The sequence below is a fragment of the Bufo gargarizans genome, chromosome 9, assembly GCF_014858855.1.
Source record: "Bufo gargarizans isolate SCDJY-AF-19 chromosome 9, ASM1485885v1, whole genome shotgun sequence".
Taxonomy (NCBI): domain Eukaryota; kingdom Metazoa; phylum Chordata; class Amphibia; order Anura; family Bufonidae; genus Bufo; species Bufo gargarizans.
In genome coordinates this window covers 167,192,783-167,219,306 of record NC_058088.1, presented here as the reverse complement: position 1 = coordinate 167,219,306, position 26,524 = coordinate 167,192,783, and the positions used below count along the sequence as shown (strand labels likewise).

At 47.6% G+C, this 26,524-nt stretch overlaps 2 protein-coding genes across 2 annotated transcripts in view; one reads left to right on the top strand and one right to left on the bottom strand.

Moving 5' to 3' along the window:
- Positions 1-26,524, top strand: part of RABEPK (Rab9 effector protein with kelch motifs) — a 72,523-nt gene that overhangs the window by 6,841 nt on the left and 39,158 nt on the right. The window lies entirely within an intron of this gene.
- On the bottom strand, positions 295-26,484 carry PPP6C (protein phosphatase 6 catalytic subunit). Its single transcript, XM_044305201.1, has 7 exons — positions 26,331-26,484; positions 18,417-18,512; positions 15,937-16,002; positions 13,867-14,008; positions 4,925-5,004; positions 4,027-4,236; positions 295-1,157 (listed from the first exon to the last, which is right to left on the bottom strand). The coding sequence occupies exons 1-7, from the start codon at positions 26,403-26,405 to the stop codon at positions 909-911; spliced, it is 918 nt and encodes a 305-aa protein (XP_044161136.1). The 5' UTR covers positions 26,406-26,484; the 3' UTR covers positions 295-908.

The window sequence follows — 26,524 nt, the reverse complement described above, 5'->3', positions numbered from 1 at the left end:
CGTGTAATTTGAACTTTTATTATATGCCCTCCCGCTCAGTATATGGCGCAGGCGTGAGATTTACACGGCAGACGGGGCCAGCAGGAGAACCAACACAGGCCTGGCCCTGTCAATCAAGACAGAAGGGTGTGGAAATGAGGTGGGCGAACGGAGTCTCTAAGAGCAGGTGCAACGCCCCGAAACCCCCCCCCCCCCCCCGATCATAGAGGCTCATTTGCATATAATAAAAGTTAAAATTGCATAAAAACGGGGGCATACTTAAATAAAAGAAATGCAGAGTTAAATTCAGGTGACTTTTTCACATCTATGTCAGCCTGCTTAATAGCGAAAATTGGGGTGACAAACCCTTTAAAGGGGTTTTCCCATGAAAAATATTCTACCGTTTTCAAACCAGCACCTGAATCTGAATACTTTTGTAAGTAAATAAAAATCTAGCCTAGCCACAGACTCAAAATATATCTGTATAGCACCACCTGCTGTTTGTGCTTTTCCGCGCCCCTTTAGCTTCACCAGCAAAACAGCTGCCAGCTTGATATAGATCTACAGATGAGTGAATGGGGAGATCTCTGGATCCATGTGAGGTGCAGGGCTGCTTCTGTTAGAAAAGAGATCCTCATGTACTTTGATGTCCGATTTTCATTTTTTACATTAGTCATGGGACAACCCCTTTAAGGCCTAACCAAAACTAAGAAGGGAAGTGGAGAAAGCTTTACTGTCTACTAGTAGGTGCTCAATTAGCAGTACAATTGCTCAAGGAAAAAAATAAAATAAAAATACACACATTCACTTCATGTTCGATAAGTTAAAAGAAAGGCAAGATGCAGCATTTCAGCAGCAAAGTGCTTAAAACAGACAAAAAATAAAATAAAAAAAAGTTTCCAGCACAGTACACAACAGGTGGAGAGGCTTCAGAGGAAGTACGGTGTGGTGGTTCTGGGTGGGATCACTCGTTCCGAATCTGGGACCGCACGAAACAGTTTTGGCTCCCGTGTGTTCACATCCTTGAAAACCATAATGGACGCAATGTTGCCGCACCTGTAGCAGTAGTTTGGGGCAGACCAGACGGTTACCAGCTTCTCGTCGAACATAAACTTGTAGCCCTCGTGCACTAGCTGATGCGCTCGACAGATAAGTTTCAGGTTATTTATGTGCACAAACTAAGTAAAAAAAAAAAATATAAAAAAAATTGGTCAAACATTAATAAGCTGCTTTTTATGTAAATTACAAAATTTTAAATGGGCCATCTGGGACTGAAATACTGGGGTCCCATCATTAGGATAGGCTTCATGCACACGACCGTATGTGATCCTACGGAACGGACATACTGATGCAGACAGCACACTGTGTGCTGTCTGCATTTTTTGCGGACCCATTGAAAGGAATGGGTCCGCATCCTACCCGCAAAAAACAAAACAAAAAACGGAACGGACACGGAAACAAACAGAGTTTGGGTGCATGTAGCCTTAGATCGTGGTGGTCAGACTCCCGACCAATCAACTGTCTGATTGGTCTGCTGTACTCTGGAACAGGCACAAGAATAGCACAGCTCTGCACAATGGGTCGTCGTTTAATGGGAGTTGCTCTGCACTGCGACACGCCCAGTGTACAAAAGCTGCGCTATACTGAAGCACCGAAGCCTATTCCAAGTCCCAGACGAGCAAGTGCAGGGCGAGAAACTTGCACCGTGTCTCAGTGTGAGGTTCCTCTGACAAGATCATACAGCATTAGGGCTCATGCACACAAACGTATTTTCTTTCTGTGTCCGTTCCAGTAGTTTTTTTTGTGGACCGTATGCAGAACCATTCATTTCAATTGGTCCGCAACAAAAACTGAAGTTACACCGTGAGCATTCCGTTTCCATATGTCCGTTCCGCAAAAAAGAAATATATAGAACATGTCCTATTATTGTCCCCATCACGGACAAGGTTAGTACTGTTCTATTAGGGGCCAGATGATCAATAAAATACAGAATGCACATGGACGTCAGCCATATTTTTTTGCAGATCCGTTTTTTGCGAACCGCAAAATACATACTGTTGTGTACATGAGCCCATAATTATTTCTAAGGCTGTGTGACCCAGAGAGACCTGGAATCTATTGTATTACACTGACAGCATTACGTTAGTGTAATTTAGTTGATTTCAGGGTCACACAGCACTATATATCATTATGGCCCCATGCACACGGCCGTTGTTCACGGCCGTGGAACCGCGGCCTGGATCCCTCCTGAGAGCAGGAGCGCACGGCGTCACTGGTTGCTATGACGCCGTGCGCTCCCTGCTGCCGGCACAGTACAGTAATACACTGGTATAGATCATACCAGTGTATTACTGTACTGTGCCGGCAGCAGGGAGCGCACGGCGTCATAGCAACCAGTGACGCCGTGCGCTCCTGCTCTCAGGAGGGATCCAGGCCGCGGTTCCACGGCCCGCACACGGCCGTGAACAACGGCCGTGTGCATGGGGCCTATGTCAGGGGAGCGGAAGTCAGAATGGGACCTCGCACTGAACTCGTGCGTGTCAGGCCTAAGAGTACTGACAGATACAGCAAAGTTTGCTGTGGACTTTCCTGCATCACTAGGGGGGGGGGGGGGGGGGTCTTCTGCTGCTTTTAACCTTTGAACTGCAAAGGCTGAAGGACGCAGCATAAACGGACATGCTGCGGATTGTAAACCTGCAGCAGCAACTTACTGTTCTCTGCAGTGATTAGACGAGATTTCGAAAATCTCATCCACTTAGCTTGGACTGTAGATTTTCCATATGAAAGTCTGCTTAAAAACACCATTTGCCCCTCATGTGGCTGTACCCTTACAATGTGCATAAAATAACGTCAGTTTTTAGTATATGGACTAGATTGGCATTCACAAAATGCGGTTTTACATGGTCAAATTACAGTCATGTTTATACCTACCTACCTCACAGAATCAAGCTCAAAAAGGGGTTCTCAGAGCATTTACAAAAATCCTTCCGTCTTCTAACCTATGGAAGCAAGATCATTTTAGCAGTATTTACCTCCCCGTTGCACCGTCAATCCTGTCATCGTCGCTACGTTGACGTAACTGCCTGGACCGGTTGTGGGCTCTTCCACTGAAGTCCTGCCCTGAGGTGCTCCTCAGTCTCATAATGTAAATGCAGCTGAACAGGAAAACTTGAAGCAGATTTGTCCGGGACCTCAGCAGAAAAGCCTGCGGCCTGTCCCGGCAGTTATGTGAGCGCAGTGGAGATGGTGGGATCATCAGCCTGACAGAGGTATAAGCACTGCTGAAATGATCCTGCTCTCACAGAACGGATTTTATTAAAAGCCAAGAGAACCTCCTAAATTCCGTTCAGAAGGACAACAGAAGATCAATGTGTTGTTATCATATTCTGAAAATCTTAAAGGGGTTATTCAAACTATAAAACATGCCCCCCAATGTGTGGGTCCCTCATATGGACTATTCTTACCACGGCCGCCAATAGCCGACCGCGACGGAGGACGAGCTTCCCTAGAGTCATCAGTTATGAGGGAGATGCAGCGGAGGATAGACCATCAAAAGTAAAATCAGGTACTCCTCCTTTAAACATTTGTTCCAGCTAATCAAATTTACTTGGCAGCGGGGTCAGAGGGGCTTAAAAACATAGAAGATAAACTGAATTCTAATGGTGTCACAGCGCAGCTATTCCATGTTATCCAGGCCCCCGCTGCTCTCTACTTCCAGCTCCAGTCTCGACATACAGGATATATCTTAAAGTGCCTTATTAGCCAATCGCTGGCTGAGGCAGGCTACTGCCCCTCTGACTCTGCAGCCAAATACTGCCGATGAGCCAGAGCACCCCTTTAAGTATTTGGCTTCCAACACACATCATGGTATTGTTTTACACAGAAGGCGCCTCAGCAATCAGCGGATATCCGTGGGTCTGGCTTCTCTGTCTTGGCAATTAGCTGGTGCAGTCAGCTTTACGCACATGGAAAGCAGAGACGTTTGAGATTAGTATAAAAAAGTAAATAACAAAAAAATAAATAAAAAATGGACCAAAATATAATTACCTCATTGGTGACCTTTGCACCAAACAGCCAACCTGCCCCTCTGGGGCTGATAGCCCAAGTGTCCACGTCCTCTGGGTCTGACCATACCAAGTCACAGAATGCTCCTTTGTGAGGGATTTCTTGATTACGTTCAATGGTCCGGATCTGATCCAAAGTCTTTATGTCTGGGGACAGCCCACCATGTACACAGAGAATCTGCTCATCTATTAACTAGAGAGACAAAAATACATAGGGGGTCATTTATTAAACAGAAATATGCCTATATTAGGCATATTTATAGCATAGATTGCGGCGCAAAAGTCCCTGCGCCGCAATCCGCAACTTTTTTTCCGCTCACGTCAAGTATAAAAAAAGTGGGCGTACCATTTTCTACTCCTGGTTTAGGCGTAGAAAATAGTCTATATGTAAGACAGCAAGGAAGCTGGCTTACATTTAGAAGCGGTGATGGATCCTCCAAAGTTATTTAGAGGGGCGACTCTTCGTAGCTTTGGCGGATCCACCGCCAGCACAGCGCCTTATTAAGACCGGCGTCTAAAACGCTGGTCTTCATAAATGTGCCTCACAGTGATTGCATTGAGGACCGATTTTCAGGAATCTCAGACTTCAAGGAATTCTTGATCACAGGACCATCTGAAATTGTCATTTACGCTATAACAAAACAAAAAATTCATTTCATATCTGCTCTAAAACAAAAAAACAGAAACTGAATAAATTTCACTGTATAAGAATTGTAAAAAAAAAAAAAAAAAAAAAAAAGTGTACAAACCAACTTTCTAATTTTTTTATTAAATTATTTATTCTGTCAATATTAGAATTTTTGTCGGGTTTATATCCCGTGCAGCCAGAGGGGCAGTATCTGAATCTCTAACACACACAGAAATAAGACGTGGATACTTACAGCTGCCACTGTCAGCATATCAAACACCTTGGTACAGTACCGCCATGCGTTGGCATTTCCATATTTTGTTTGGCACTCATCTAAAATAAAGGAGACACATTACCCCTTAGAACCAGACAAGATAATAGAGGTTGGCAAACTACAGCTCACTAGGTGTTCTGACACTACAAGTCACAGCATGTCGGGTATTCTGGCAAAGGTAAAAATCACAGCTGATAAGCAGCCTAAACAGTCATTTCAGGTCAGGAGCACGTACAACCACAAACCAAGACAGACAGGCACCAATTATGACGTCAATACGTTACTCCTTCATCTGGTATTTTAGGTCTGAGGACTGCACAGTCGAGCTCATAAGTAAAATTATGCTAAGGCCTCATGCACACAACCGTTGTAATTGTCCGCAAAACGAGATTTTTGTATAACTTACCAGTAAAATCTCTTTCTCGCTCTTTCCTTGGGGGACACAGAAGACCTTGGGTATAGCTCATCTCCCTAGGAGGCGTGACACTAAGAAAAAACTGTTAAGCCCCTCCTCCACAGCTATACCCTCAGCCTGGAGAGAAAGGCTGCCAGTTGCGTGTCCAAGTAGTGAGAAAAGGCAAAGCCCAAGAAGTGGAACCAACAAGCCAACTACCCAACGGGTAAAACAAACTCGGAAACTCGCGTAGATAAAAACAAAGAATGGGTGGGTGCTGTGTCCCCCAAGGAAAGAGCGAGAAAGAGATTTTACTGGTAAGTTATACAAAAATCTCGTTTTCTCGCCCAGTTTCCTTGGGGGACACAGAAGACCTTGGGACGTTCAATAGCAGTCCAAGAGGGGAGGGACTACAGCACCAAGGCGAAGCACCCGAAGGCATCAAGAAACCGCCGCCTGCAGACCAGGCAGCCCAAGACAGCATCCGCTGAAGCCCGAGTATGCACCCTGTAGAACTCGGTAAGGTGTGCAAGGAAGACCAGTGACCGCCTTGCACAAATGCATGGCCGAAGCCAAATACCTCCGGCCCAGGGGACACCGACCGCTCTGGTGAAATGGACAGTGACACCAAAGGCAGAACCCTGCCCTTGGTGCGGTAACCACAACAATAGCCACTCGGAGAAAGCGGAGGAAGCCACCCTGGAGGCCGCAACCCTTGCACGGACCTCCTAGAAACACAAGAGGCCAAACGTCGACAAGAGCCGGAGATCTCCAAGCAAAAATGCAAGGCCCAAACAACGTCCAAACGGTGAAGTGTCCGTTCCTGGGGGCGGGAAGGGGAGGACGAATGCCTCGCGGAACTGAAAGACAAACACCACCTTCAGAAGGAAGGAAGAGACGGGATGGAGAACAGCCCTGTCCTATGGAAAGACAGAAGGCTCAGAACAAGAAGGACCGCCACTCAGGCACCCGTCAGAGACCAGACGGCTACGGAAACACAACCGCACAGGACAGAAGGAGTAGAGAGAACTACTGTAACGGCTCCAAAGGAAAGATAGGAGCGCCAAGAACCCAGTATGTAGATCCCAGGGCGGTACCGGAGGGCAGTACAAAGGGAACCCAAGAGCCGCTCCATGGAAGAAGGTCTTGACAGGCCCAGAGGGGCCGTGGAACGCTGAAAGAGGAGGGACAGCGCCGACACTTGAAGCAACAGGGTCCCAGTCCCAGGTCCAGGCCGGACTGGAGAAAGACAGAACCATGGAGAAAGAAAGGCAGAGAGGGGAAAACGCCCAGCTTCCCACAGAACCCCAGGTAAAAACCCTAAGTCCTACAACAGAACCTGGACGAAACACGGCCAGGAGCGAACACTAACGAGCCCGCTAGAGTCGCCTGGGCAAGCGGGTGAAAACCCAACGAGATCATGCGCAGACCAGTAACACGGCCAGAACGGAAGCCGTTCTACAGTCCCAGTGTGGGAGATCCAAGGGCAACCCTGACCGAATGGTAGTCCTCCCAAGTTACCGAGAAGGTAAGTCCATGGCAGAACCATTGCCAAGAATGGAAAAAAAAAAAAAAAAACTCAATCTGCACCCAGCTGGAGGACAGAACGCGGCAGACCCGGTAAATAGGCACACAGCTAGTACAGCCAGTGTGAACAAGGGAAACAGTACGAGGCCAAAAGGAACACCAGAACCATCCACATGAACAACCATGCTCTCCCCAGAGGGGAGGGCAGCGAAGGAAAGCCTCTGAAGCACGGCCGGGACAGAAGCCACATCGGAGTGAACTGTACCGAGCGGGAGCCAAACAGAGCCGGCGAGAAAAGGCAGTCGAGACAGAGGCCGGCATAACACCCTCCAACCGAAAGGAGGGGTGGGCAACAGGGAAGCCATAGGACAGCTCAAGAGCAGAACCCCGCTACACCGAGACGCCCGGTTCACCGCCCGCAGAAGGCGAATACCCTGAAGAACCCAAGATGGAGGTCCTCCGGACCTGGGTACGCGAGCACCCAAGAGAAGTTGGGTGACCTTCCCGAGAAGAGCGGCCCGACCTGGTAACAGATCAGACTGAAGCGCAGAGGGCACCAACCGGAAGGACTCACACCACACCGCATCTGAAGAGGAGGAATGGTAGTAGGCGAGGGAACCGTAGTCCCGCCAGAGAAAACGCAGAATTCGAGGGACGCTGCAGACAGCACTCTCGACTATGTGACCACCAACGCAGGGAAACAATGCCGCGGGAGGACGAACGGGTACGCATCTAGGGACCACGAACACACCCCGGGCGGAAGGGACGAAAGGAATGAGTACCACCCAGCTCGGTGCAGTAGCGAACAAGTAGAGCTCGTCTACTTACACATAAGGTATATAAATATATACACCTTTGAACACATTGGGCATTCATTAGCTGTTTGTTGAACACCACCGTAGGCTCACACAGGTGGACAGAACGAGCTCTTTAGAGAGATAGCGCAAGGCTAGCTGCAAGCATCGTATCTCAAGAGAAAAAAAAGGTATGTTGCAGGAGAAAGGGAGGCATACGTACGAGTAGCCCCGTAAGCAGTGAGAAGACAAACCCACCCATGGGAGGAGAAGGCATACCTGGCCCAAACAACGGACAGAGCGCACAAGAAAGTCCGCTCACTGCAAAAAAATAGTCACTCAGCGAAGGATCAGCCAGAGTCCAACCGTACCAACAGAAGTGCAAGTGCAACCTGAAAGGCAGTCATGCACAAGACCAGCACGGCATGCAATGGAACGCAAGCAGTCCGCCCAGAAAAGGGGGGAAATGTACCTGGCCAACACAGCAGTCGGCAAGAGTGCAGAAGCCCGCCCCAAAAGGGGGGAATACCAAGGCCAGTACCTACTTTGGAAAAGTAGGACATACCATATTCCGCCCAGAAGGGGGCCATGCCCATGGCCGCACATGTCCAGCAGAACGCAGGAAGGTACACTTAGGGAAAGGGGGCATGCACAGGGTTATTCTATCATTAAGTGATTGTGCAAAAATCCACCCAACACCGAATTTCGTGAGAGTGCACCACTCCGCCAATGAAGGGGGACGTGTACCAGTTCAGCACCGCATAAACACGGACAGCCATGGATCGCGTGAGCGTGCAAAAATGCCGCCCATGGAATAAGGGGTGGCCATGCACAAGACCAGCACAGATTCCATGGGAGTGCAAGCATTCCACCCAAGTTAGAGGGCATGCTCATGCCCAGAAATGGGGGTCATGCACATGGCCAGCATCGCATCCAGTGAGTGCGAGCACCCCGCCATGGATTGGGCCATGCACATGGCCAGCAACGCACTGGCGAGAGAACAAACACAGTCAGTGAGAGTGTACGTATGTCGCCTGAGGAAAGGAGACATGTCCAAGGCCAGCAGCGAATCCAGTGAGAGTGCGGCACACCGCCCACGGAAGGGGGGGGGGGGGGGGGTCATGCACATGGCCGGCAACGGATCCAGTGAGGTTCAGTGTTCCACCTATGGAAGGGGAACGTGCACATGGCCGGCACTGTATCCGTGGAGAGTGCAGTGTACCTCTTATGGGAGGGGTACACGCACATGGCCGGCAACGAATCCAGTGAGAGTCCAGTGTTCCGCCTATTGGAAGGGGAACGTGCACATGGCCGGCACCGTATCCGGGGAGAGTGCAGTATACCTCCTATGGAAGGGGTTCATGCACATGGCCAGCACCGTAACCGGTGAGAGTGCAGTATTCCGCCTATGAAGGGGTTCATGCACATGGCCGGCAGCGAATCCAGTGAGTGCAACGTCCCGCCTGTGGAAGGGGGTCGTGCACATGGCCAGCACCGCATCCGGTGAGAGTGCAGCAGTCCGCCTAGAAAAAAGGGGGGTCATGCACAAGGCCAGGCCGCAGCCAAAGAGAGTGCAGTATTCCGCCTAGGAAGGAGGGCCATGCACCTGCAGCCACCAGAACTGGGTGACGCATACTGGCCAGAAAACTTTTATGCATGCACTTGGCCAGCGCCGTATCCCGGGAGAGGGCAAGAAAACGCCTGGGAGGGGGAACATGCCCTGGCCAGCGCCGCAGCCGGGGAGCGCGACATACCGCCTAAGAGAGGGGGGCATGCCTACAGACAGCATACCGAATGATGAGGCTGCCGCGTCCTGCGCAGCCCCACAAGACCAGTTATTTAAAACAAAATTATAATTTTTTTTTTTTAAATATTATTATTACAATATTATTATTATTTATTAATATTACAGCCTCCCTGAGGCAGAAAGGGGGGCAACCATACAGGGGCACAGGCCGTACGGGCCCATCAGGAGCCGGCCAGTACCCAAAGGGTTAACAGGCATCTGGCCTGTGTGGGGGGGGCGGCGCTGCGAACTCTTGGGGGCGGGGGAACCTCCAGGCGGGAAGAATTCGCGCTTGGAGAGTTCCCGCCCCCCCCCCCAGAGGCCTGAATTTGCGGCCTAGCAGACCGTGAAGCCGGGGCCTAAATTTTACCGGAGAGCGGGGCCGCAAGCATTTAAAGTACCGGCCGGCCTAAGCCGGCCGCGGGTGCCCACATACCGGCCGCGGGAGCCCACCCCGAGTGCCGGAATTGCGGTCGGCAGGCCGCGAAGCCTGACAAACTATGCAGCGCCCGGCCGGCCGGAATGCACCGACGGCCGGCCGGGGCCTGTTGGAGCACAGCTCTAGCCAACGCCGGCCGCGGGAGCCCACCCCGCGGCCGGAAGAATCAGGGACCCGAGAGGAGCGTGAGGTGCGGCCCAGCAGGCCGCGACGCCTGGGCCAAAATTTGCGGCGTCCGGCCGACCGGACCGAAGGTCGGCCGGGCCTAGTTGGAGCATAGCTCGCACATGTAACACCGGCCGCGGGAGCCACCCCGCGGCCAGGAAGAGTCAGGGGCCCGGGAAGGAGCACCGGATGGTGCGGCCCAGCGGGCCGCGAAAAGGCCAGGCCGCAGCCCGTGGACTAAAGTTTTGCGGCTGCCCTGAGCACGCACCGGCAAGCGCCCCCTCTTTGCGCGGACCTCCATCCTGTAGTGAGGCTGCCGCGTCCCTTATGATCTATGGAGGGGAGAAAGGGAATGGGTGAGTGCTGTCCCCCTTGCGACACCCCAGGGACCAGCCTAGGTCCAGCCACCCAATAGCCACTCTGCTTGGATAGGCTAAAGTATGGGGGTCAGTCACGCAGGAGACCGGGGTGGGGGGAGGGGGTCGTAGGGCTGGAGAAGCCAATCTCTCACCATAGCCGTCTTCACCCTCGGTCCGTTCCAGCAGGGTCGCCCCTTCAGCTACTGGCACCGTAGTGGCAGGACGCTGGAAGAGGGGCTTGGCGTGCGGGCGACCCTTGCGCTGGCGGGATGCAGGGGAGCTGGGCTGCCCTGGTCCACCTTGCCTTCTGTGGGGGAGGCAGCAGTGCGGATGACCGGCACTGGCGCAGCTCGACCCCGGGAGAAACAGAGAGGTCTAGTGCGACTCTGTTGTCCCTGATTGTCTGGAACAAAAGAAAAGAAAAAAAGTAAAAATCAAAATTTAAACAAGGAGAAAACAGCCCTTGCCTCCTTGGACACTAAGCTAAAACTGGCAGCCTTTCTCTCCAGGCTGAGGGTATAGCTGTGGAGGAGGGGCTTAACAGTTTTTTCTTAGTGTCACGCCTCCTAGGGAGATGAGCTATACCCAAGGTCTTCTGTGTCCCCCAAGGAAACTGGGCGAGAAAAGATGCGGACAGTACTCCATGTGCAGTCTGCATCCGTTGCGCCGCAAAATAAAAAAAATATAGCATGTCCTATTCTTGTCCGTTTTGCGGACAATAGGCATTTCTACAATGGGCCACAGCAAAAAACTGAATGGTCGTGTACATGAGGCCTAAGTCTAACAAAAAAAAAAAAAAAAATCTAATTTGGCAGTGCCGCAATTGTAACGGTCTGTAGAATAAACTATATTTTTAGGGTACTTTCACACTAGCGTTTTTCTTTTCCGGCGCTGAGTTCCGTCCTAGGGGCTCAAATCCGGAAAAAAACTGATCAGTTTTATCCTAATGCATTCTGAATGGAGAGTCAGTCCTTCAGGATGCATCAGGATGTCTTCTGTTCAGTCTTTTTGACTGATCAGGCTTTTCAGAAAAACGTAGCATGCAGTATTTTTACCTCCGGCCAAAAAGCCTGAACACTTTGACTGAACGCCTGATCAGGCTTTTTTCCCATTGACTTGCATTAACGCCGGATCCGGCCCCGTGTGTTCAGTCAAAACGGATCCGGCTTTTGCATGTTAAACCCGAAAAATGTGAAAAAAAAGTTAAAGTCCATAAATGGCGGATCCGTTTTTTCCAATGCATTTTTCCATTGTGATCGAAAGCCTGATCAGGATTCAAATGTAATCCGTTTTCACACGTTTTTCCGGATCCGGCGGGCAGTTCCAGTGTCGGAATTGAACGCCGGATTAAAACAACGCTAGTGTGAAAGTAGCCTTACAGCAAAAAACACAAATCGCATCATTTATTTTCTATCACCCACTAAAAACAAACGCTAAATCAATAAATTGCAGCTATTAAAAAATAAAAATATTATATACCGCATTTTTTGCCCTATAAAAACGCACTCCCCCCCCCCAAAGTCGGGGAAAAATAGCAGTGCGTCTTATGGGTTGAATGCTGCATTTTGCCCAATTTTCAATGATACGCCACTCCGCGATACACCCGCCGCGCGGTATCAGCCGAGAGGGAGGAGGGGCTGGGGGCCGGCATCTGGTTTTATAATGACAGCGGGGCCCGTGCAGTGACTATTCTACTACACGGGGCCCGCTCACTGTATATAATCGTATCTGTAATTGTAGGTATTGTTAATGTATACAAATTCTGGGTAATCAGCGCCTGTATTACGGTACTTACAAGCGCTCGTAGCAGAGAGGAGGGAGGAAACAGGCCGGGCGCTGGCAGCGCGAGTAACTACGTCACGCGCCTGCATCGCCTACTTTATGAATGAAGGCGGCGTGGGCGCATGACGTAGTGACTCACGCTGCCAGCGCCTGTCCTGCCTCTTCCTTCCTACCGAGCGCTTGTAAGTACCGTAATACAGGCACTGATACCCAGAATTTGTATACTTTAAAGGGAGTCTTTCACGCCGATTCACCGTATTAACCTAACAGACTTATGTCCACGGCATGCCCCCTAATAAAACTGTGCTTACCATATGAGGCTTGCCATCATTTTTCTGCCCAAAAAAAAACACTTTTAATCCATATGCAAATTAGGCTGTGAAGGTGCCCAGGGGCGGCATTACAACGGCCAGTGCCCAGGCCCCTGGGTCATTTTCATACGAATCCACTCCCCCATCCACCACGTCTGCCCGCCCTTGGTCTCTGCTCTAACCTCCCTCCTCCCGTCCGTAATTCTGCACATGCGCCGATGACCGCGATATCGGCACGTGCGCATTGAATGACCAAGGGCGGGCAGACGTGGTGGATGGGGGAGTGGATTCGTATGAAAATGACCCAGGGGCCTGGGCACCGGCCGTTGTAATGCCGCCCCTGGGCACCTTCACAGCCTAATTTGCATATGGATTAAAAGTGTTTTTTGGCAGAACGATGATAGCAAGCAACATACCGTAAGCACAGTTTGAATAGGGGGGGGATGCCGTGGACACAAGTCTGTTAGGTTAATACAGTGAATCGGCGTGAAAGACTCCCTTCAACAATGCCTACAATTACAGATACGATCATATACAGTGAGCGGGACCCGTGTAGTAGAATACAGTCACTGCACGGGCCCCGTCATAAAACCAGATGCGACCCCCACCCCCTGTATTGGGGGTCATTCACACTACAGGGACACTTATGGAGGGGATCTGTGGATGACACATAGCATAAGATGCTATGTATGTGCCACCCACAGATCCCCCATAACAGTGTCACCCACAGACCACCATTAGTTTAAAACCCACCAAAAGCACACCTTTTGGTTAAAAATTTTTTTTTTCTTCTTATTTTCCTCCTCAAAAACCTAGGTGCGTCTTATAGGGCGAAAAATACGGTAATATCTCAAAATAGCATCAATGACTGAAAACATAACTCTTAAAAGACTAAGAAAAAATAAAAATTAAATGCTGAGTCCTTAAAACCCAAATAGGCCAGAACTTAGATATTGAGAACATATCCTCCAAATCGGTCAAGAGCATTAGGTCAGTAGAGGTCTAACGCTGAGCAGCTCCACAGATTAGCTGGTTTTGGCAGCTGCTGGCATAGGAAACAACAGTCGTAAGCAGAAGGCTCTGCCCAATGTGTAGTGGCTGTACTGGCGCAGTGCAGCTTATCTCCCAGTCAGCTGAATGGGAACTAAGCTGAAGTACACCAGCGCAGCCACTTTACAATGGACAGAGCCTTCCGCTTCCGGCTCTGTGCACAGATTACTCTCTGGTTGCTGCCAAAAAAGGCTTTGTGGAGGACCCTGGTGTTGGAGCCCCACAAATACTGATCATCTATCTAGAGGATAGGTTATCAATATCACAAAGCCAAAATATGCAGGATTAGATCTACTGTATACAAGACCAGTTACCGTAGAATCCGTATACTTGTGTGATTTGTCTACTCTCGTGATTCCCTCTCAGCAGTGTAATGCGGTCGGGCCACTTGGCTTTCAGAGCAAGAAGGTAGGTGAACGTTTCCAGGCTGTAATATCCTCGGTCTACAAAGTCTCCCTGAAAACATAACAGAGCATTTATGCCGCACATTCCCATTAGGCTGGATGCACACAAGCAGACTTTTACGGGAACCCAGCATGGCCGCTACACAGTGGACAGACATTTTGCTTTTGGCTCTTCGAGATGGCTGCTGCTCAGTATAACTGCCTGAAGGAGGTGCAGAGTATTGGAGCCCCAAAAATCTGATATTGATAACCCACCCTGAGGTCACAGCACCCGTGTAATCAGACTACTGTGGGCGGCACATGATGGCAAAAGGTGAGGAAAACAAAAAGTAGGGTGGATCATGAGGAGGGCACCAGGTACGGTATGCCGACTACAAATTAGCAAGTCATATATTCAGTTTGGACAGGATGGTCGCTTTAAAGGGGTAGGCCATTTTCTGGTTACTGTTGACCAATGTTTTTGTGAGATCATTATTGCTGAAAATCTGCACCATTTTCTATATTTCATAAAGGTATGATCCCTCGTTTACAAAGTCTTATGTGCTGTCCACACAGGGGTCCTGTCAATAAGATGGCCGCTGATAGTCATGTGACTGGCAAATCACCTCCATTTAAAAGACACTGCACCTTCCATTTCTACTTCCTCTGCTGGGAGTTTAGTGCAGGTGCAGTGTGTTTGAATGGAGGAGACATAACATGGAGGTGATTTGCCTGGTCACAGGACCATCAGCAGCCATCTTATGAACAGGACCTCTGTGTGGACAGCACATAAGACTTTGTAAACGAGTTGAAATTGAGTTTCCCCAGTTCCATTTTAGTAAAGGACTTTGGGAGTCATTTATCAAACTGGTGTAAAGTAGAGCTGGCTTAGTTGGGCATAGCAACCAATCAGATTTAACCTTTCATTTTCCAAAGGAGCTGTCTAAAATGAAAGGTGGAATTTGACTGGTTGCTATGGGCAACTAAGGGTACTTTCATACTAGCGTTAAAGTTTTACGGTATTGAGTTCCGTCATAGGGGTTCAATACCGGGAAAAAAAACTGATCAGTTTGGTCCTAATGCATTCTGAATGGAAAGCAATCCGTTCAGGATGTCTTCCGTTCCATCCCATTTACGGTATTTGGCCGGAGAAAATACCGCAGCACGCTGCAGTATTTTCTCCGACTAAAATTCCGAAACACTTGCTGGAATGCCGTAGGATTGGGCGATATACCGGTATCATGATAAACCGTGGTATTAAAAAAACTGCGATATCGCCGTTTCCTAAATACCGCATGTATTTTGTGACGTCATAGAAGCGGTCATGTGCGCTGACCGCTTCTAAATCTGCGTCCGCTGCCGCCCCAGCATGAACCGATACTGGACATTTGCAGAGTACTTGTACTCCTGCAAATGTCCCAGATACCTGCTGGCCGCTTGCGGCGGCGCTCTTAGCAGTTCGGCCGGAGTGGGGGAAGGAATTCTGTGACCCACGCAATTAACCCCTCAGGTGTGGGACCTGAGGGGTTAATTGGGCGGATCACAGCGTCCTCAGAGGTCGGGCGCCGGGAATGTTCTTCAGTCTCTGCATTTCCATTGAAATGTATTAGTGCAGGATCCGGCATTAAAATTGAGGCACTGATGGAATCGGTCTTCAGGTCTGCGCATGCGCAGACCTTTAAAATTGTGAAAATAAATAAATACCGGATCCGTTTTCCCAATGACACTGGAGAGACAGAGCGGGAAATTCAATGCATTTGTCAGATTGATCCAGATACAAATAATATCCGCTTGCATACCGATTCCCGGATCCGGCATGCAGTTCCGGCAACGGAACTGCATGCCGGAAACCAACAACGCTAGTGTGAAAGGGGCCTTACTCAGTTCTACGTTATACCCCTTTATTTTTTTTATTTTGCAATTTTAGATCCAACAGCCCTTAGAATGACTAAAGTGAGGATCCTCTATTCCAGCCCTATTGTAGTGGACATAGCAACTTACCATAAATATGTAATTGGTGTCAGGGACTTGGCCTCCGGTTCTAAACAGCTCACATAGATCATAAAACTGGAACACAGAAAAATAGTATATCACTGAAATAAGGGGAAAAAATTGTGCCATTTACTAATCACAATAAATAAGGCGTTCACTACGTTTGTAGAGCTTATTACAATTACAGGGATATTAAAGGGAGTCTTTCACCTAAAATGACCATTATACACCACAAACATCATGATATCCATTACATTCCCCATATTATAATCTTACCTTTCATATTGCTGTCCGTCACCTATTCTCTCTTAAAAACGCTTTTAAGCCATAAGAGAGAATAGGTGACGGACAGCAATATGAAAGGTAAGATTATAATATGGGGAATGTAATGGATATCATGATGTTTGTGGTGTATAATGGTCATTTTAGGTGAAAGACTCTTTAAATACTGTCTTCTGATATTTCATACTAAGTGCGTTACAAAAAAAATTAAAAAAATTAAAATGTTTTTGCTCCATATTTTATTTAGTAAAAAATAAACTTACCATAAATTTTTCTACCATAACTTTTACAGGTCTTGGTGGGATTTGAATCCTAACCTTCTGCACAACAGACAGCAGCTTTACCGACTAAGATTTTCTGTGTTTTTAGTTTAAAAAGTCATTTATTTGAGGTTTTGTGATTCAAGAATGAAAAGGTACAGTAGATGATACATTATAAATCAATACTCCATTATAGATCATTGTTACAATGGTTTGTTAGAAGAGATCTAACATAAATCGAAAAGAAAAGAAAAACAAAGAAAAAAAACAAAAACAAACAAACAACTTGGATCAATTGTTACAGAATTTTCTGTGTTTTTATTTTATTTAATAACTATTAGCCCCCTTAGGGGGCTAGAACCCTTCCCCAACTCACCGCGATAGAGATCTCTTAGGGTGAATAGGACTTTACACTGTCCCTGTGCTTTGTGCACACAGCAGCAGGGAGCTTACCATGGCAGCCATGAATGGCTTCAGTAGCGTCCTGGCTGCCATGGTAACAGATCAGAGCCCCGCGATTTCACTGCTGGGGCTCCGATCTGAAGCTGCCACTGCCACCACTGAAATTACTGGAGGAGGGGGATCCCTGTGGCCACCAATTAAGATAACATTATTATAATATTGAGGAGGGGGAGCTGATGCAGATAATTAACCCATAAATACAAATGTGGGCGGCGGGTGCTGGCCGTATCACACAGTCAGCACCTGGCCTCAATGACAGGGTGCAGCAATACGCTGAACTGTGTCAATTAACCCCTCTGGTGCTGTATCGATTGGGTATTGAAAGTTTGATACCTGGTGCAACACTAGTGCAGAATCGGCGCCGGAATGCGGGGGAAAAACAGACTATAGGCAGCAGCCCCGGAGAGCCTTCAGCCACCTGGGGGAGGCCACCTACCAGATCAGAACCTGGGCCTCCCCCCAGCTGCCGGTGAGAACCATCCTTAAGAGCTTCCCAGGAACTTCCTATCCGGAGGACAGGAAACCTGAACTAGTGCTTGGTGGGGGTGCGAACCTTTTATCTTCTCAGGTTTCCTGTCCCGGATGGGAGGTCCCTGGTCGCATGGGGTGCAGTCATGGGTGAGGGGAAAAATCTGTGCCAAAAGACTGTGTGAACGGGCTCTATTACTATTTTTTTTTCACAAGCACAATATTGAATAGACAGGCCTCATGCACACAGCCGTCTATTTTTTTTATTTTTTTTTGCTATGCAGATGCACGGACAGAAACACCATGGAAGCACTCAGTAGTGTATCTTGTGGGGTTCAGTGCCTCCGTTCCGCACCACAGCTCTGGATTGCGAACCCATTCAAGTGAATGGGTCAGCCGTCATGATGCGGGGAGAACACGGCTGGTGCCCGCATATTGCGGACCCGCTGTTTGCAGGCCGCAACACGACCGGGCATGTGCATAAGCACAGAAAATTGCATATTTTCAACAGAACAGTCCTTTAGACTAGTGGAAATTCTGTTGCCTGCTATACAGAAGGTCTAAGGTTCAAATCCCACCAAGACCTTTATTTATTTTTAATACTAAACGTTATGACAGAAAAATAATAATCATGGGCTCCCATAAGCCCGGCAGCTTCCTATACACAATATTGAAGAGAGATGTCAATCATCTGATAGAATGACTCCAGCACTGGGTTTCAACTGGAGATTCAGAAATTCTAAGAAAAAATAAATAAAAAAAAGTGACCCAGATTTTAATCAGCCTGACAGAGTGGCATACAATCAGCGGCAGATCGGCTTTAAATAACATTTCCTACAGTTTAATGTCATGACACCACTTACACACATATGCTTAGCCTCTTGATGTTGATATTCGTGATGAGAGCTTTATTTTTTAGGTTATCCTGCAGAGATTTTGGTTTGGCACGGACACCACATATTTTGGAGTAACACTCTCCTCTCCTTGGATACAAGCAGTATAAGAGCATTAATTTACCTGTCCATGTATATCTCCGCAGACTGTAACTGGAGTAGATACGGGCTGAACATTTGACTCTTCCAGCAGCAGATCACACACATAATCACATAAGCGCTGCATGGGAAAAAAAAAAAAAAGATCAGTCTGAGCAGGAATGTACACGAGAGGAATAATCCACATGCATATGATGCCATCAACATCAGAACGGCAGAGGTCAGACACTCCACCAGTCAGCTGTTTCAGAGTATCTCCAGAGGCAGAACTCCACAGCTCCACCCATTGTGTAGTTGGCGGAGCTGGTAACCGGAGAACTGCTCCCATTGAAGAGAATAGGAACAGCGCTGCAGTTACCAGCTCTGGCCACTGCACAGCGAACAGGTCTGATTGGCGGGGGGTATGGGGAAGGTCATCAATAATAAAATCATGGAATACACCGATAAAAAGCAATGCCCCTTTTCACAGCCTTTTTTTTGTGCTGTGCATCTAAAATGAAAACTAAAGTGAAGCAACTTTGCAGACATTCTGCACATGCGCCGGGAGCCTTACCAGCGGATAGGGTAGGGAAAAATTAAGCATTATAAGAGAACAACCAAGAACCAGTTCATATAAGACTAGCTCCAGCAAAGGCTCACTGTCGGGGAGTAGTTAGCAGAGCTTGCGAAATGGCCAGCAATACTACCGTCGGCGCTTGCGCACTGGCACTCAATTTTTCCCTACCCTAAGGTGAGGCTCTCCAGCGCATGCGCAGTGTCCCGATGTCCAGCTGAGCTTCTAAACAACTCTGCTGTGAAATTTCTCTACCCCGTCGTTTTGCGCCTGCGCGGCACACCTCATGTCCGGTGCGGCCAGACGTGACGAGGGTAGGGAAATCTCACGAGGTAGGGAAATATAACGGAACACCAGGTATGAGATATGTCCGGCATCCGTAACCTGCGTTTGTATTAAGCATAACAGATATTCATTGGTGGCGCAGTGGCCACAGCCCCTCCCCTCCTCCTCCCTGCTATCAGCCCATTGGTGGCAGCGGCACAGGGGGGGAGGGACTGCCTCCTTCTCCCCTGTGTTGTTGAGAAGAACATGGCACGCGCTGACACATGTCAGTTTGTGAAAGCGGCAGAGCAGCGGAGGGTCTAGGCGCAAATGGCGACAAGACTACAAAGTCTTGTCGCCCTTTAGCAATTCTAGGTGGCCCATTTTTTTGCGGGGCGATCTGAACTTTTTATTGATACCATTCTGGGGTGTGACTTTTTGATCACTTTAATTTTTTGTAGAAAATGAAACTACCAAAAACAGCGAATCAGCTATTTGGACGCTTTTTTCCCCATTTTGCTGTTTGCGGTATGGGGAATACATTTTTATACTATGGGCGCACGACACCCACGATGTGTATTTTGTTTTATTTCTTTTATTTTGGGAAAAGAGGGGTAATTTGAATTTAATTTTTTTTAACTGCTGGTTGCAGACATGAGTCGTGGGTAGCCGCCTGCTTCTTATAGCCATGTTTAAAGACCGGCCCCATGACGTACAGGCTTTTGCAGAATAGGCAGGCACAGCTAGAAGACAGGACCTGGAGGTATACACTGTCCTGTGTAGCTGAAGTCTGTGGGCAAACATGCATCACATGTGCCTGCTATTTTAATAAGATCATGCATGTCACATGACAAACACCAATACAGCTATGATCACGCTGCCAATAAAGGAAACTTACATAGCAGAGGCTAGAAATCTGTGTAAAGCCTCTAAAAAAAAAAAAAAAAAAAAAAAAAAAAAAAAAGGAGGGGGATTGCGATACTCGATACCACGCGAAAAAAAGAAAAAACACCAAAAAAAGACGTGTGCATTCCGCATTAAAAAAAATGGCTTATTGCGCAGTTTCAAATTATTTTTTTTCTGTTCTGGCGTTCACCGCATAGGAGATTCTTTTATATTTTAATAGTTTGGACTTTTCGGATGTGGCGATATGTAATATGTTTATTTATTGCTTATATATTTTATATGTAAAATTGAGAAAGGGGTTGATTTATACTTAATATTTGGGTGTGTTTTTTTCACTTTTTTTTTATTTAAAGGGTTTCTGTCATGAGAAATAATGTTATGTAGCGATGTGCTAATGTCAGCAGTACATAACAGTATGCTTTATAACTTCCTGCCTGCCGCCGTTCTCTTACGCTGCGTTCACACCTGAGCGTACGGGATGGAGCGTTCTGTAGGCACGATTGTATGCGCGTTTACAATCGCGGCTCCGGAACAAGCGAACGCCCATTGTCGCGCGTTCCCGTCAGTCTATGTACAGGAACGCGCGACAAGACGCCCCAAATAAGCTCCTGTACTTCTTGGGGCGTCAGGCGTTTTACAGCGCGATCATACGCGCTGTAAAACGCTCAGAAGAGAACCATTCCCATAGGGATTCATTGGTTCTTGCCTGTCGAGTGTTTTACAGCGCGTAGGAACGCGCTGTAAAACGCTCAGGTGTGAACCCAGCCTTAAAATAAAGACTTATAATATGCTAATGAGCCACCTGAGCATTTTACAACGCGTTCCTACGCGCTGTAAAACGCACAACAGGCAAGAACCAATGATTCCCTATGGGAAGGGTTCACACCTGGGCGTTTTACAGCGCGTACGATCGCGCTGTAAAACGCCCGACGCTCAAACAAGTACAGGAGCTTTTTTTGGCGCGTTTGACGCGCGTTTGGGTCATAGACTCTTTGGACAACACTGCTGTCAATCACCCAAACGCGCGTCTAACGCGCGTTCACTATTAAAAAAAACGCGACATAAACGCGCATAGAAACGCGCGTTTGAGAAACGCCTAGGTGTGAACCCAGCGTTAGGGCGTTGCTTCGGCACCTAGAGGCTTGGTCTAGGCACCCTTTGGCACGCCCAGGTCCCGTTGATTGACTTTCGAGTAGGGCTGCAATGATTAATCAATGTTATTGAATAATCGGCTGATTTGTTGCTATGCAGGCAGTCAGGCGCTATGCCTGCGGGTCCCGTAAATCCTGCACGGCCGCAGTTAAGTCCCTGACCCAGGGGCGTTGTTTGGTCAAAACATTCGGGGCTTGAGCCTGAATGTTATGCTGGCCCCCACCCCCCTTGTTCAGCCACTTCCTGCTCAGGGCTCATGCTGCCACCGTTACTGCTGCATTGCCACAGTGTCCCAGGCCTTTGCACATTGCTATACACATGGGGGTATGTGCAAAGCATTGGACCCTAGTGTCTGTAGTACAGACACTAGGGTATGTGCAAAGCATTGGACCCTAGTGTCTGTAGTACAGACACTATGATGTAATGCTCTTCCAAGTCTGCACATACCCCCATGTGTATAGTAGGAGTGTACATACTAAGGTATACAGACTAGTTTTATTAAAATGTAAGTAAGCCACTCCCTCAAAAATTAGTCCCCCTTTTCCTATTGTATACAAAAAAAGTGAAAAAACTAAATAAAAAAAATGTAGATATTTCATATTGTCGTGTGGGTAACTGTCTGAACTATTAAATTATAATTTTAATGATGCTGTAAACCAGCGTAAACTTAAAAAAAAAAAAGTCAGAAATTGCTGCTTTTTAGTCACATCACATCCTAGAAAAATGAAATAAACGATTAAAAAGTCACATAAACGCAAAGCTTCAACCAATAAAAACTTGCAAGATCATACTCGTCTATCCCAAGTACACAAATACCATTTTAGTAGAGCCAGAAGCAAAGCTCAGTTCAGTGTAGTGGCCGCACTGGTTTACTGCAGCTCAGCTTCCATAGATGGGATATTTATGACCTATTCTGAACATTTAGATTTTATTGTTTTTAGTATTTTACTGTATTTTTCAGACTAAGATGCACCCCATGTTTTAGACGACACAAAATTAGAAAAATATATTTTCTACTTATTCAACCTTCCCTGGCGCACTTAAAACCCAGATGGACCTCAATCGCTAAAATAGTGCTGAGGGGACGGGCCCTTCTGATGAATAAGACTTCAGGGCAGTACATGCGGACTATAAGACACAGGTAAGACAGTGGGGGAGATTTATGAAACTGATGTAAAGTAGAACTGACTTAGTTACCCATAGCAACCAATCAGATTCCACCTTTCATTTTCCAAAGAAGCTGTGAAAAATGAAAGGTGGAATCTGACTGGTTGCTATGGGCAACTAAGTCAGGTTTTTTTTTTTATGAATTGTATTACGATTTTTTTTTTTACTCCCTTGCTCATGCCTCTTAGAAAAGAAATGGTGGCTCTCTCACTGTTCCACTTCTGGAAAGGTGCACAACCCCACAGCACTCCCAAATGCTGGTAAAAAGCGTGAATATAAAAGTTGTAATGGGGGTCACTCAATATTCAGGCAAACACACGGTAATTAGTATCCATATAAATTTTATAGGCTACAAATGAATCTTATAGGCTACAAATGAACAATTTTATAAAACATTTCATAAAAATTAAATACACTTAAAATGCCGCACTCCAATGTATGGAAAGTCTCTCAAGAGTTATTTGGCCCTGGACCATATCCAAGGGCTGTAACTGTTGGCAGATAACTGCAAGTTCAATAGTCAGGAGATAGCGATAATGGTAAAGATAAATCTCACAGTTTATATATGGTGTACTTTACCGCTCCTGCAAGGAATCCACAGACGTCAATTTTCCAACAAGATATGCTGTTTGTGAGCTGTCAGGACCTGTAGGTAGACTCTGTATATGAAGTTCCCCACGCCGTTAGTAGCGATATTGCTCGATGTTGCTGCTCTGACCTTCCAGGACCTAGGTGGCGTCCCACGTGGTTTACTGGGCGGTCACGTGATCTATTTTTCCAGGCGGGGTTTTCAAACTTCTTAGCGCAAGTTCATAAAATATATGCGGTTATAGAGTCTTTTCTTTGATCGTCCCTCACGGTCATTCACCAGACGCGTTTCGGGGTAAAAGGGACCCCTTCCTCAGTGGATTCCTTGCAGGAGCGGTAAAGTACACCAAATATAAACTGTGAGATTTATCTTTACCATTATCGCTATCTCCTGACTATTGAACTTGCAGTTATCTGCCAACAGTTACAGCCCTTGGATATGGTCCAGGGCCAAATAACTCTTGAGACTTTCCATACATTGGAGTGCGGCATTTTAAGTGTATTTAATTTTTATGAAATGTTTTATAAAATTGTTCATTTGTAGCCTATAAGATTCATTTGTAGCCTATAAAATTTATATGGATACTAATTACCGTGTGTTTGCCTGAATATTGAGTGACCCCCATTACAACTTTTATATTCATGCCTCTTCTTGTTTAACTGCTCAGAGGCTGTGTTGGCGCCATCGGAATGTGGAATCCGAGGGGTTAAATGGCTAGGATTGGAGTTATAATACCGGCCACATATGGAGCAGGCTCAGCACCTAAGCCCAAGGGTGACATAGATTTTGGAAGAAGGCAGCCATGTTTTTCTAATCCTGTATAACTCCTTTGAGAACTAGGGCTGAAACGATTCCTCGAGTTAATCGAGAAGCTCGACAAAAAAATCCTTGATGCAAATTTCGTGTGTGTGGCGTCGGGGGAGCAACTGACGGCATGGCACCAGGGAGAAGGAGCTGATGGCATGGGGGGCTGATGAGTTTTTATAGAAAATGTTCTTTTAATTCGTTTTTTCTTATTAGAGTACTTGATTACCGTATTCGACAACTTACCCCCTATCCACAGGACAGTAGCTGATCGGTGGCAGTCCGACCACTGAGGCCCCCCGACAATCACAACAACAACAGCCCGATTGTGTGTCCACCTCCCCATTCAACTCTATGGGACTGTCGGAGATAGCAATGTACATGTGCTCAGCCATCTCAGGCGCCCCACAAGGTTGAATGGAGCAGGAGAGCGCTTGTTTAGCCACCGCTCTATTCAACTCTACAGGGTACTCTGCTATCTCCGACAGCCCCATAGGGCTGAATGATGTGGCAGTGCGTATGCATGACCACCGCTCCATTCAAACGGGTGATCATCGGCGCAATGTTTCTGTGATTGGCAGGGATCCAACTGCAGGGGGCTCCTGCCGATCACACAAACAGGCCTGAGCTCTGCGCTTGAATGGAAAAAACACATGGGTCTGTCCTTTCCATTCAACTATATGGGACTGCTAAGCGCTTGTACTCTATCTCCGACAGTCTAATAGAACTGAATGGATTAGGCCGGGGTCTGGAGCGGTGGACACCCATGCACGCTCCTGCTCCATTCACCTCCGAGGATGCCAGAGATAGCCCAGCACTTTCACTCTCCAGCACCCCCATAGACGCATATGCCCTGTCGCTTCCTTTGCATGATGGCTTCTCTATTCAAGCAGGGGAGCACAGGCCCCCGTACTCTTGATCAGCAGGGGCCCCAGCGGTCAGAACCCCTGCCAATCAGACACATCCTCTGGATAAGGGATACGTTGTCAGAATTATAATCCACAAAAGAGGTGATAAATGTATGATCGCTGGGGAACAGGCACTGATCATAAGAATTGGGCCCCCCCCCCCCCCCCCCGAGTGCCCGACTTGACAGGAGTAGTAGTCACTCTTGTGCATTACTGAACTAGCCAAGTGTCTATGAGACTCATGGATGCAAAACCCTAATTCATACCCAGAAGATCAAAAGTCAGAGTTTCCCCATACACATTCATTACTAGTTTACAGGAAAGGGAGTCCGGTATCACTGTGGGTCCGCTATCCTCCGGGGAACCCCTACATCGACAGTGCTCATGCACGACAACCACTTTACCCTATTCTATGGGACTTCTGAGCACAGCAGGTTGTCAGATAAGCCCACTGCATCCAATAATGCCAAAACATTGATATATTAAAGGGGTTGTCTCACTGCAGCAAATGACATTTATCATGTAGAGCAAGGATGCCTAACCTGCGGCCCTCCAGCTGTTGCAAAACTACAACTCCCAGCATCCCCAGACAGACTGGATTCATTTTTCAATCACACTGTACACTCCTTGTTTCCATGGTTACGACCACCCTGCAATCCATCAGTGGTGGTCGTGCTTGCACACTACAGGAAAAAGTATCAGCCTCTCTGGTGGCCAGGACCGCGGGAGCGCACATAGGCTACTGCTTTTTCCTATAGTGTGCAAGCACGGCCACCACTGATGGATTACAGGGTGGTCATAACCATGGAAACAAGCAGAGTATAATGTGATGGAAAAATAAATCCAGCCAGCAAAGGAGGCGATATGGACAATCACAATACATTAGTAAGTGCCTTGTATTAACATTCTCTACATGATAAATGCCACTTACTGAAGTGAGACAACCCCTTTAATTAAAAGCTTCAGAATTGTTAAAGGGAACCTGTCACCTGGATTTGATGTATAGAGCTGAGGACATGGGTTGCTAGATGGCCGCTAGCACATCTGCAATACCCAGTCCCCATAGCTCTGTGTGCTTTTATTGTGTAAAAAAAAAAAATATATTTGATACATATGCAAATTAACCTGAGATGAGTCCTGTATGTGAGAGGAGTCAGGGACAGGACTCATCTCAGGTTAATTTGCATATGTATCAAATCGGTTTTTATACACAATAAAGCACACAGAGCTATGGGGACTGGATATTGCGGATGTGCTAGTGGCCATCTAACAACCCATGTCCTCAGCTCTATACATCAAAATCCCGGTGACAGGTTCCCTTTAAGAGAAGGGTTTCTATTTCTATCACTTAGTCATAATCAGACTATCGTGACATGGATGTACTATCGTGACAGGGGTGTGAAGGACCTCAAGAGAGTCTCAAACCTAAGCAGAAGCAGTGGCCACCTTCCCTGCACCCGTATACACCTCGTATAGGGTGGCAGTGGATGTGCCAGGCAGGACATGCCCATGGCCGTGTGTATATAGAGGCTGACACAGGGAGGCCATGGGCAGGTACTAGGCGCCATGTCAGGACGCCACACACGGTTTTCTCACCTTCAAGTCATTCTCCGGTAAATACTTGCACTGCCGGGCGATTTCCACGTACTTCTCCAGGTCCAGGGGCGCCATTTTGCTTTAGGCTGGCAACTGTTAGAGCGGGAGGCACCGGGATCACGTCACTTCTGGCCCTCAGCTCCTTCCTCACTTCCTGGAGAATGCGGAAGACGGAAATATCAACTTTTTTTTTC

Bases quoted from the DNA above. Each gene is read 5' to 3' on its own strand.
- PPP6C (XM_044305201.1), bottom strand. From the start codon at position 26,405: ATGGCGCCCCTGGACCTGGAGAAGTACGTGGAAATCGCCCGGCAGTGC. The intron at 16,003-18,416 runs GTAAATTAATGC...TCTGTGTTCCAG, and splicing joins GCGGAGATATACATGGACAG to TTTTATGATCTATGTGAGCT. The intron at 4,237-4,924 runs GTAAGTATCCAC...TTGTCTCTCTAG, and splicing joins ATATGCTGACAGTGGCAGCT to TTAATAGATGAGCAGATTCT.